Source organism: Salvelinus alpinus, chromosome 8 (assembly GCF_045679555.1).
Source record: "Salvelinus alpinus chromosome 8, SLU_Salpinus.1, whole genome shotgun sequence".
Classification (NCBI taxonomy): Eukaryota; Metazoa; Chordata; class Actinopteri; order Salmoniformes; family Salmonidae; genus Salvelinus; species Salvelinus alpinus.
This window is the reverse complement of record NC_092093.1, coordinates 83,712,674-83,725,874: the sequence shown is the minus strand read 5'-3', so window position 1 is coordinate 83,725,874 and position 13,201 is coordinate 83,712,674. Positions and strand designations below refer to the sequence as shown.

Here is a 13,201-nt window from a genome sequence, read left to right as displayed (position 1 = left end):
AATCTTGCTTGTTTGTAGGTGAACAAATACTTATTTTCCACCATAATTTGCAAATAAATTCCTTAAAAATCTTACAATGTGATTTGCTGGATTTTTTTCTCTCGTTTTGTCTGTCATAGTTGAAGTGTACCTATGATGAAAATTACAGGCCTCTCTCATATTTTTAAGTGGGAGAACTTGCACAATTGGTGGCTGACTAAATACTTTTTTGCCCCACTGTATATGCAGTTAGGCTTCTGTCACCAGTTTCCTAGAAAGAGCTATAATATACCTTGATTACCATACCACTGAGTGTACAAAACATTAGGAACACCTCTTTTTTCATGACATAAACTGACCAGGTGAATCCAGGTGAAAGCTATGATCCCACTTCAATCAGTGTAGATGAAGATCAGGATTTCTAAGCCTTGAGACAATTGAGACATGGATTATGTACGTGTGTCATTCAGAGGATGAACGGGCAAGACAACATATTTAAGTAATTTTGAACGGGGTATGGTAGTAGGTGCCAGGCGGACTGGTTTGAGTGTGTCAAGAACTGCAACACTGCTGGGTTTTTCACGCTTAACAGTTTCCCATGTGTATCAAAAATGGTCCACCATCCAAAGGACATCCAGCCAAATTGACACTACTTTCGGAAGCATTGGAGTTAACATTGGCCAGCATCCCTGTGGAATGCTTTCGACACCTTATAGAGTCCATGCCCCCAACAAATTGAGGTGGTTCTGAGTGCAAAAGGAGGTACAACTCAATATTATGAAGTAGTGACGAAGTAGCCTAGTTTAGGAACTACAAGAAATATCTACAATGTGAGTCAATGATGCAATGGATCAGAGAAATCACTGGTTTTCAATGTACTGTATTTAAGATTTTCTTTATATACTTAACATTGTCTCAGAATCCTGCTCTGGTGCCCACTGAAACCAGATGTAAAGAAATATGTTTGTAATTCAAGGCCACAGAAGCAAGGAAACACATCCCCACGAGCAAATGCCTAACAGAGTTGGTAACAGGACTGCAACACCATAGTGAGAGCATGACTGCCAAGTCTACACACATTCAAAGACTACAACATCAAACAGGTTTTCCAAGCAGTCACTGGTTTCACTGTTTCATAGTGGAAAACCAGGACAGTTTCTGGCTGAGAAAGGACTGATATTTCACAATGGGCTCAGTATGATATGCTTTTCTTTACATACACTGGCTGTTTTTGAGTGTGCAATTTTTCCAAGTTGTTAGATATCCAATTTTGCAAATGGTTAATAAAGCATTAAATAAAACCTCAGAAAGACTCTGTCACGTTCTGACCCTAGTTATTGTGTTAATCCTTTGTTTTGTTGGTCAGGACGTGAGCTGGGTGGGCATTCTATGTGTTGTGTTTCTATGTTGGGTTTAATGTGTTGCCTGATATGGTTCTCAATTAGAGGCAGGTGTTTGACGTTTCCTCTGATTGAGAACCATATTTAAGGTAGGCTGTTCTCACTGTTTGTTTGTGGGTGATTGTTGCTGTGTCTGTGTTTGTGCACCACATGGTACTGTTTCGTTTTGTTTAGTCTGTTCTTCGTGTTTATGTTAGTTCGCATGTTCAGGTCTGTTGACGTCGTTTGTTGTTTTGTAGTTTGTCTTGTATTTTCGTATTCGTTATTATAATTAAATATCATTATGTCTACATACCTCGCTGCGTGTTGGTCCGATCCATGGTCCTCCTCGTCTGAGGAGGAGAACGACTTCGAAATCCGTTACAGACTCATACATTTTGTAATGTACAATGGTGGCTACAGAATAGTACATAACGACCCAGAAAACAAGACTTCCTTTTAAAACACACTAATATTCATAAGCAGTGAAGTCTGCTGTCTAGTGAACTGTTTTGGGACAAAGTCCTGAAAGATCATTGGATATCTGATTGGGCGCGACAGGAAATTAAAACTTGTGTAATTTGCATTTCCTCTACTGCCTAATGAAGATAACGCAGCAATAAAAACAGAGCCCCAGTTATGGCGTTTTGCAGATTCATATTGGTAGCTGGAGGAATGCTTTGGAATTGCTCAGACAAACTGTGTCAGGGCTGTCGTTTAGCCCAGTTTGATCTCTATAGAGCTGACTCAATGGATCATTATATAATTATATTCATTTCCATATTCATTTTGGGATGTGTGTTTGTATCAAGTCATTCATTTTCTTTTCCTCTAGAAACCCAACAGCCTATAATTACCATTTCAAGTGATTTACTTCAACTGATTTTAAAGGTTTAAAATGTACACAGTCTTTCACAGATAATCTTCAAATCAAATCAAATTTATTAGTCACATACACATGGTTAGCAGATGTTAATGCGAGTGTAGCGAAATGCTTGTGCTTCTAGTTCCGACAATGCAGTAATAACAACAAGTAATCTAACCTAACAATTCCGCAACTACTACCTTATACACGCAAGTGTAAAGGGATAAAGAATATGTACATAAAGATATATGAATGAGTGATGGTACAGACGGCATAGGCAAGGTGCAGTAGATGGTATAGAGTACGGTATATACCTATGAGATGAGTACTGTAGGGTATGTAAACATAAAGTGGCATAGTTTAAAGTGGCTAGTGGTCCATGTATTACATAAGATGGCAAGATGCAGTAGATGATATAGAGTACAGTATATACATATACATAAGAGATGTGTAATGTAGGGTATGTAAACATTATATTAGGTGGCATTGTTTAAAGTGGCTGGTGGTACATTTTTACATAATTTCCATCAGTTCCCATTTTTAAGGTGGCTGGAGCTGAGTCAGTTTGTTGGCAGCGGCCGCTAAATGTTAGTGGTGGCTGTTTAACAGTCTGATGGCCTTGAGATAGAAGCTGTTTTTCAGTCTCTCGGTCCCTGCTTGGATGCACCTGTACTGACCTCGCCTTCTGGATGATAGCGGGGTGAACAGGTAGTGGCTTGGGTGGTTGTTGTCCTTGATGATCTTTATGGCCTTCCTGTGACATCGGGTGGTGTAGGTGTCCTGGAGGGCAGGTAGTTTGCCCCGGGTGATGCGTTCTGCCGACCTCACTACCCTCTGGAGAGCCTTACGGTTGTGTGCGGAGCAGTTGCCGTACCAGGCGGTGATACATCCCGACAGGATGCTCTCGATTGTGCATCTGTAGAAGTTTGTGAGTGCTTTTGGTGACAAGCCGAATTTCTTCAGCCTCCTGAGGTTGAAGAGGCGCTGCTGCGCCTTCTTCACAACGCTGTCTGTGTGGGTGGACCAATTCAGTTTGTCCGTGATGTGTACACCGAGGAACTTAAAACTTTCCACCTTCTCCACTACTGACCCGTCGATGTGGATAGGGGGGTGCTCCCTCTGCTGTTTCCTGAAGTCCACAATCATCTCCTTTGTTTTGTTGACGTTGAGTGTGAGGTTATTTTCCTGACACCACACTCCGAGGGCCCTCACCTCCTCCCTGTAGGCCGTCTCGTCGTTGTTGGTAATCAAGCCTACCACTGTAGTGTCGTCCGCAAACTTGATGATTGAGTTGGAGGCGTGCATGGCCACGCAGTCGTGGGTGAACAGGGAGTACAGGAGAGGGCTCAGAACGCACCCTTGTGGGGCCCCAGTGTTGAGGATCAGCGGGGTGGAGATGTTGTTACCTACCCTCACCACCTGGGGGCGGCCCGTCAGGAAGTCCAGGACCCAGTTGCACAGGGCGGGGTCGAGGCCCAGGGTCTCGAGCTTGATGACGAGTTTGGAGGGTACTATGGTGTTGAATGCTGAGCTGTAGTCGATGAACAGCATTCTCACATAGGTATTCCTCTTGTCCAGATGGGTTAGGGCAGTGTGCAGTGTGGTTGCGATTGCGTCGTCTGTGGACCTATTGGGTCGGTAAGCAAATTGGAGTGGGTCTAGGGTGTCCGGTAGGGTGGAGGTGATATGGTCCTTGACTAGTCTCTCAAAGCACTTCATGATGACGGAAGTGAGTGCTACGGGGCGGTAGTCGTTTAGCTCAGTTACCTTAGCTTTCTTGGGAACAGGAACAATGGTGGCCCTCTTGAAGCATGTGGGAACAGCAGACTGGGCTAAGGATTGATTGAATATGTCCGTAAACACACCAGCCAGCTGGTCTGCGCATGCTCTGAGGACGCGGCTGGGAATGCCGTCTGGGCCTGCAGCCTTGCGAGGGTTAACACGTTTAAATGTTTTACTCACCTCGGCTGCAGTGAAGGAGAGCCCGCAGGTTTTGGTAGTGGGCCGTGTCAGTGGCACTGTATTATCCTCAAAGCGGGCAAAAAAGGTATTTAGCCTGTCTGGGAGCAAGACATCCTGATCCGCGACGGGGCTGCTTTTCTTTTTGTAATCCGTGATAGACTGTAGACCCTGCCACATACCCCTTGTGTCTGAGCTGTTGAATTGCGATTCAATTTTGTCTCTGTACTGGGACTTAGCCTGTTTGATAGCCTTGCGGAGAGAATAGCTACACTGTGTGTATTCGGTCATGTTTCCGGTCACCTTGCCCTGGTTAAAAGCAGTGGTTCGCGCTTTCAGTTTCACGCGAATGCTGCCGTTAATCCACGGTTTCTGGTTTGGGAATGTTTTAATCGTTGCTCTGGGTACGACATCGTCAATGCACTTCCTAATGAACTCGCTCACCGAATCTGCATATTCATCATTGTTGTTGTTGGACGCCGTGCGGAACATATTCCAATCCGCGTGATCAAAGCAGTCTTGAAGCGTGGATTCAGATTGGTCGGACCAGCGTTGAACAGACCTGAGCGCGGGAGCTTGTAGTTTTAATTTCTGTTTGTAGGCTGGAATCAACAAAATGGAGTCGTGGTCAGCTTTTCCGAAAGGAGGGCGGGGGAGGGCCTTATATGCGTCGCGGAAGTTAGTATAACAATGGTCCAGAGTTCTGCCAGCCCTGGTCGGACAATCGATGTGCTGATAGAATTTAGGGAGTTTTGTTTTTAGATTAGCCTTGTTAAAATCCCCAGCTACGATGAATGCAGCCTCAGGGTGTGTGGTTTCCAGTTTACAGAGAGTCAGATAGAGTTCGTTCAGGGCCATCGATGTGTCTGCTTGGGGGGGAATATATACGGCTGTGATTATGACCGAAGTGAATTCCCTTGGTAGATAATGCGGTCTACATTTGATTGTGAGGAGTTCTAGATCAGGTGAACAGAATGACTTTAGTTCCTGAGTGTTGTTATGATGGTCACACCACGTCTCGTTAATCATGAGGCATACCCCCCCGCCCCTCTTCTTACCAGAAAGATGTATGTTTCTGTCTGCGCGATGCGTGAAGAAACCAGCTGGCTGCACCGACTCCGTTAGCGTCTTTTCAGTTAGCCATGTTTCCGTGAAGCAGAGCACGTTGCAATCCCTGATGTCTCTCTCGAATGTTACCCGTGCTCGGATTTCATCGACCTTATTCTCAAGAGACTGGACATTGGCGAGTAGTATGCTAGGGAGTGGAGCGCGATGTGCTCGTCTCCGAAGCCTGACCAGGAGACCGTTACGTTTGCCCCTTTTTCGGCGTCGTGTAGCTTCGCCGGCTGGGATCAGGTCCATTGTATTGTGTGGAAGGCAAGACACTGGATCCGTTTCGGGAAAGTCATATTCCTGGTAGGAAGGGTGGTTAGTTGACGTTAATCGTATATTCAGTAGTTCCTCCCGGCTGTATGTAATGAAACTTAAGATCACCCGGGGTACCAATGTAAGAAATAACACATAGAAAAACAATATACTGCATATTTTCCAAGGAACGCGAAGCGAGGCAGCCATCCTGTTCGGCGCCGGAAGTTAACCTGAGGAATCTGAGGAAATCTCTGCGAAGTGCTAAACCATTTACATGCCATAACATCTTTGAACCAATAAAATTCCTTCATGTCATATTTGCCTAATGTTAAACATGTCCAGTATACATTTATATGAAAATCCAGTCTACATTATTCACATTATATATATATATACACTGCCCAAAAAAATAAAGGGAACACTTAAACAACACAATGTAACTCCAAGTCAATCATGAGGTGGCCCTCATACCACCCTCATGGAGTCTGTTTCTGACCGTTTGAGCAGACACATGCACATTTGTGGCCTGCTGGAGGTAATTTTGCAGGGCTCTGGCAGTACTCCTCCTTGCACAAAGGCGGAGGTAGCGGTCCTGCTGCTGGGTTGTTGCCCTCCTACGGCCTCCTCCACGTCTCCTGATGTACTGGCCTGTCTCCTGGTAGCGCCTCCATGCTCTGGACACTACGCTGACAGACACAGCAAACATTCTTGCCACAGCTCGCATTGATGTGCCATCCTGGATGAGCTGCACTACCTGAGCCACTTGTATGGGTTGTAGACTCCGTCTCATGTTACCACTAGAGTGAAAGCACCGCCAGCATTCAAAAGTGACCAAAACATCAGCCAGGAAGCATAGGAACTGAGAAGTGGTCTGTGGTCACCACCTGCAGAACCACTCCTTTATTGGAGGTGTCTTGCTAATTGCCTATAATTTCCATCTTTTGTCTATTCCATTTGCACAACAGCATGTGACATTTATTGTCAATCAGTGTTGCTTCCTAAGTGGACAGTTTGATTTCACAGAAGTGTGATTGACTTGGAGTTACGTTGTGTTGTTTAAGTGTTCCCTTTATTTTTTTGAGCAGTGTATATACAGTGGGGAGAACAAGTATTTGATACACTGACAATTTTGCAGGTTTTCCTACTTACAAAGCATGTAGAGGTCTGTAATTTTTATCATAGGTACACTTCAACTGTGAGAGAAGGAATCTAAAACAAAAATCCAGAAAATCACATTGTATGATTTTTAAGTGAATTAATTTGCATTTTATTGCATGGACATAAGTATTTGATACATCAGAAAAGCAGAACTGAATATTTGGTACAGAAACCTTAGTTTGCAATTACAGAGATCATACGTTTCCTGTAGTTCTTGACCAGGTTTGCACACACTGCAGCAGGGATTTTGGCCCACTCCTCCATACAGACCTTCTCCAGATCCTTCAGGTTTCGGGGCTGTCGCTGGGCAATACGGACTTTCGGCTCCCTCCAAAGATTTTCTATTGGGTTCAGGTCTGGAGACTGGGTAGGCCACTCCAGGACCTTGAGATGCTTCTTACGGAGCCACTCCTTAGTTGCCCTGGCTGTGTGTTTCGGGTCGTTGTCATGCTGGAAGACCCAGCCACGACCCATCTTCAATGCTCTTACTGAGGGAAGGAGGTTGTTGGTCAAGATCTCGCGATACATGGCCCCATCCATCCTCCCCTCAATACGGTGCAGTCGTCCTGTCCCCTTTGCAGAAAAGCATCCCCAAAGAATGATGTTTCCACCTCCATGCTTCACGGTTGGGATGGTGTTCTTGGGGTTGTACTCATCCTTCTATTCCTCCAAACACGGCGAGTGGAGTTTAGAGCAAAAAGCTCTATTTTTGTCTCATCAGACCACATGACCTTCTCCCATTCCTCCTCTGGATCATCCAGATGGTCATTGGCAAACTTCAGACGGGCCTGGACATGCGCTGGCTTGAGCAGGGGGACCTTGCGTGCGCTGCAGGATTTTAATCCATGACGGCGTAGTGTGTTACTAATGGTTTTCTTTGAGACTGTGGTCCCAGCTCTCTTCAGGTCATTGACCAGGTCCTGCCGTGTAGTTCTGGGCTGATCCCTCACATTCCTCATGATCATTGATGCCCCACGAGGTGAGATCTTGCATGGAGCCCCAGACCGAGGGTGATTGACCGTCATCTTGAACTTCTTCCATTTTCTAATAATTGTGCCAACAGTTGTTGCCTTCTCACCAAGCTGCTTGGCTATTGTCCTGTAGCCCATCCCAGCCTTGTACAGGTCTACAATTTATCCCTGATGTCCTTACACAGCTCTCTGGTCTTGGCCATTGTGGAGAGGTTGGAGTCTGTTTGATTGAGTGTGTGGACAGGTGTCTTTTATACAGGTAACGAGTTCAAACAGGTGCAGTTAATACAGGTAATGAGTGGAGAACAGGAGGGCTTCTTAAAGAAAAACTAACAGGTCTGTGAGAGCCGGAATTCTTACTGGTTGGTAGGTGATCAAATACTTATGTCATGCAATAAAATGCAAATTAATTACTTAAAAATCATACAATGTGATTTTCTGGATTTTTGTTTTAGATTCCGTCTCTCACAGTTGAAGTGTACCTATGATAAAAATGACAGACCTCTACATGCTTTGTAAGTAGGAAAACCTGCAAAATCGGTAGTGTATCAAATACTTGTTCTCCCCACTGTATATACATAACAATCAAGCACTAGGAACATACTTTATTTCTACTTTTAGAATTTGCAGTATTTTTGCAGAGACTTTTTAAGAGACAACTGCATATTAGACATCAAATGATGGAAATCTCACTCAAACAGAGTGTTCAAAGTAATTGTCCAGGGGATAATAGGGAGAAAACACAATCAAATACATACAGTTTTAAAAGTTCCCCTTCGACAAATGTTTATGTAAAACATCCCTCACTTGCAAACACAAGGTATCATGTGTGAGTAAAACCACGCACATACAATGTAACAGGGTAAAATCCGGAACACAGTTAAATAATAGTGCGTCTAACATGGTTTTTGAATACTTGTTTCTGATTGGCTTGATGGGCATTCTAGGCACGGTATATTTGCACAATATAATTCAATGGCTATAGTTTATTCTTACTTGTTCTCTGTTTGAGCTGCTTTTGAAAGCAAAAGTCAAATTGAAAACATTATTGGATTGTTGAATTCGATTTTCAAAATGGCAAGCTAGGACTGATGGTTTGGTTAGCTAAACTAGCAAGTCTGTTTGTTTGGTTACCACAGCAACTACTGTAGCTATCTAGTAAACTTGCTAGCTACTTCAGTGGATGTTGAATACATTTCTACCGGCAAATGAACACATTTCTAGTGGCAAATGTGTTAATTTATACCCATGGTATGAAAGGGATAATCCACTCGGGGCTCTATGGATTCTCTGGAAAATAATGCCACTCTGTGGAAGGTCAGTTCCACTCCGCTAGCGTGTGTGGTAAACACCTTCCATCGTCTATGTTGTTCATTATTTTCCATAGAACGCATAGCCCCTCATTGATTATCACTTAATTATACAATATATATTTTTACCTAGGGTTCTTCAATCCCATCAGTGATTCAGATTACTGATGACATCACTAGATTACTGGTCAGTGCAAAATTCTACATTAGAGCTACAAACAAGACAACCTCATATCAGCTGACCTGCAGCAGTAACGTTAACTAGCTGATAAACCTGGAGTACCCAAGTCTTTTCATGACCACCCCACATGTGTCCTCTATCAGTCTGATGTCCTTGCGAGGCATGTTCTGCCTCCATATGTTAATGTTAGCTGGTGATATGTCCCCCTCGTACATCAAGTTGTACAAGTTTGTGGAGGTGGTGAAGATGAGCTGGTTGAGGGCCGCCGGTGTGACCGGCACCGCCAGGAACATGTGTACCCTTTCAGCCGTCTCCTGGGGAGAAGTGACTATGTCCTCAAACCTCACCTGGAGATATGCCTCTACTGGGAGGCTCCCACTGACCCTGAGCACTGCGGCAGTGTGTGCCAGCCACAGGTGGGCCAGCAGAAGGACAGCGTTGACCTCGGAGTGGGCCAGGAGCCGCCGGATCATTCTGAACTCCGGGGCTGAGGCTGAGCACCCGTCTCTGGTACTGCAACCATCCTCCTCTAATATCAGGGACAGGTGTTGGGGAATGTTCTTAAGGGAGTAAAGGCTGGGCTTACTGTTAAAGAGCATGAGATAGATCCATGCCCGGGGGTCTCTGACTATATTGATGGCCCTCAGGGACGGGCCCACCACCTCCTGAATGAAGGGGAGTTTGAGCCCCCAGCTGCCACTCCTCATGTTGAAGACCACACGGGCGTTGGGGTACTCACTGACATGAAGCCTCATATCCCTGACGTTTTCAACGTCCCCGTCCAGGCTGCCTCTCATCTTGCCCCTCAGCTCCGCAGCAGGCTCCTTTCTCCTGGTCCTCTTCCTCCTGTCCTTGCCAAGGCCTGGGGCTCCCTGGGGCTGCTTGGCCTTACTACTCTCCACCAGCTGGATGTTCTGCAGGTGCAGCTTGGTGTTGTGGACCAGAGAGTGTAGCCAGCCCTGAATGATCTTGAAGTGTCCACGCAGGGCGTCCAATCGGGACCACTCACAGGCATCGACCAGTGAGTCAAATTCAAACTCGGTCTCTGGAATGTCTACGTGCTCAGTGGGGACCCGAATGTAAACAAAGTCGGAGCTGTTGTCAAAAAGGTGCTTATGCATTTCCGATCCCGAGCCAGGCAGGTTCGTTATGACGACGGTTGGCAGGGGAAAGCGATGCTGATCATAAGGTCTGATTTGTTTGGTGACCTCTGGATCAGTGCTGACACTTTTCCATTTGACTCCACAGAGGAGTTGATCGCAGGTGTTCGACACAAACAACAACTCAGCTATCCACAGTATGAGCACAGAGAGGAGAACATAGCGTATTAGTCTACTGAAGCACACATATAACCTTCTCTGCAGAGTCCAAAAAACAATAGCAACACAAAGTATCACCCCTGCTATCACATTGACTGTGAATCCAAAATCAAACAGCTGATTGTCCCCTGTGTTTTGTTTGGGAACAAGTTGCATCCCTAGGCCATATCGAATTATCTGACGTTTGTCCTCCATTTTGGCATAACCCCCAAATCCTAAATAACTTAATCTTGCTCCTATGTCTTTATAGTTTGTTACAATGGAAACTATTTTCTCTGTGTTGTTTATAATTAGAGAGAGCCTTGACACCATTTTTGCTATTGTCCAGAAATCTACAGTTGGACACTTTGACATGAGGTCCATGCATCACATAGGCCACTCTGCTTACTGTGCCCCTCATGGGGAAAGTGACATTAAGATACTGTGTCCACCTCTTTTTGAACTCTGCCGCCTGCTCTGCCTCCTGTATCCTAGTGTCTGGGCTGAGACCCTGACTGTCAAACCAGAACATTTTAAAATGGGCGTCCCACACATCCATCAACGCCCCATTGTACTTGTCCATGAATTTATAGGGGACATATTTAAAGTCTATGTCGAGGTTGTGGAAGAACGCACTCTGTGAGGTGACGGGTGAATCGTCCCACTTCTCGACATTGTCCAGTACTAGCAAGGTCTGGGAATTGAGCAGCACCAGGGCCCTGTACACACTCCTTAACCGCATGGCAGGTGAGTAGGCAGACACTGCTTCCCCGCTCACAAACATGGTGTCTCTATGGGAGGAGGCAGCGACCAGCTCCCCAGCTGCATCTCCCACCCCTTCATCTGTCCAGCGCAGCCACTTAGCACACTCCCCCAGCTGGCCCTCCCATGGGGCGTTACACTGGCTGCTGGGAGAGGGGCCAAAAACCAGCACATTGTTCAGATAACTGTACTTAGGCCCGTAAAGTGCTTCAGACACAAATACCTGTCCGTTAGGTGCAAAAGTGAAGGAGTTTTGGTCCGGGTGCTCGTGCCCTGGGTTGAAGCTATTCCAGCCGTCCAGCCATGAATATGGCTTTGCATGAACAATGTCATACACGGCACGGCCACCCAGCTTCCCAGATTTGAAAGAGACAAATGTTTTACCCTGACCATTGGTCAGCCCAGCTCCGTACGTCACCACACCCCAGTTGGAGAAAATATGCATCCTGGCTTTGCCAAAGCCATGGGGAGGCTGTGGCGTGAGATGAGCATTGTACCAGATGTACTCCGTGTGAAGGGTAGTCCAGCGCTGGGCAGAGGATTGGCCCATGGGACCGTCCTTGGGCCTGTGCTTTCTAATCTGCTGGGCGAGCCAGTTCCCAGTGCCATTTCTAATAACAAATGGGTCTAGGAACACCAGCTGGCTCTCTGGGCCGTAGAACCAGTTGTAGTTGGAGTCGGCGATGCCCACGGTCCTCTGGAAGCCTGGCAGCAGGGTGGCATAGTAGAACCAGAAGTGTTCCCGCAGCCAGTTGTTCTGTGTGTTGTCAATGTTGAAATGACGTTGAGCTAAGAACACATACTGCGTGATAGACTTGGCCGTGTAGCTTCCATAAGCAACACCCTCATCTAGTGACCCATCCACAATGTGGTTTAGGAGAAACATGGTCTTCTCCATATAATTGACTGATACCTGTTTCCAGACCATTCTTGCTGGGTCGTCATGTGTGCTGACCACAATGGCCCCAGTCAAGATAGCTAATATATTAGTGGTTTGATGATTTTGGAGATACTGTTTCCCCCAACCCCTATACTTAGACGTCTCATACAGCTCCTCTGTCTCAGACCGAATTCTCTTGAGGTAAACATCCCGTCTGTGCTCATCAAGAAAAGAGTAAATAAAGTCATAGGCTGTGGCAAACCCAGTGAGTGAGTGTGCCATCGGCACCTCGTCATTGGGAGCGCTGATCACCTTCCAGGACGGGTAATCTGCCATTTTATCCATAAACTTGATGAGAAACTGCAGGGCACCTGAGTCCTCTGGGCACAGCAGACAATACAGAGCGAGGGGGGGTAGGTTGTTCCCGTATTTCTCATTCCACTTGCTAGTAAACTCCTCATGTTTTGCAGAGGGTACGTAAAGGGGCATGTTGGATAGCATGGTCATGACCGCTGCTTTGATTACTTTGAAAATGTGGCTGTGTGTGCTGGGGGATCTTTGCCTCAAAACCTGTACATTCACTTGGTTGAAATATAGGTTGGGATGAGAATCAGTAGATTTAAGTTTTCGATGCTCTGATGTTTTGCCCTGAGTGTGTTTGAGAGGCACCAAATCATCCGTAAAAATATCTTTGTCTGAAGTGTTGAAGACACCGGAAAATGCCATTCCCACTGCCAAGAGTGCCAATAAAAATATATTGCACCCAATCCACTTTTTTACCATGGTCCAAGACATTTTTGTCATTGTTTTGTTTATATTATCATACCTTTTTAAAGGCAGAATGGAAAATAATTTTTCTTAGTGATAACAACAATTTCAAGTATTTTCCAAAAGCATTAGAAATGTATTTGAGACATATTCAAATTATATATGTTTTCTGATATTATCAGAAAAATATCAGAAACTCTCCATTTACATTCTACAAAAAAATACAGACTAAATTGTTTAACAAAAAAATGCTATGCATTCAACAATACCAGTCTGCTTGAAGAATTGTCAGGAGGCGAGAGCGTGACAGCCATAGAGTATTA

The 13,201-nt window shown here is 45.4% G+C and overlaps 1 protein-coding gene across 1 annotated transcript; it reads right to left on the bottom strand.

The window, feature by feature from the left end:
- Positions 1–9,058: 9,058 nt before the first annotated feature.
- On the bottom strand, positions 9,059–12,961 carry LOC139582405 (dermatan-sulfate epimerase-like protein). Its single transcript, XM_071412363.1, is given in 2 exon segments — positions 9,059–10,792; positions 10,794–12,961. Coding segments are annotated over 2 exon segments (3,663 nt in total). The 5' UTR covers positions 12,915–12,961; the 3' UTR covers positions 9,059–9,250.
- Between the last annotated feature and the right edge of the window lie 240 nt (positions 12,962–13,201).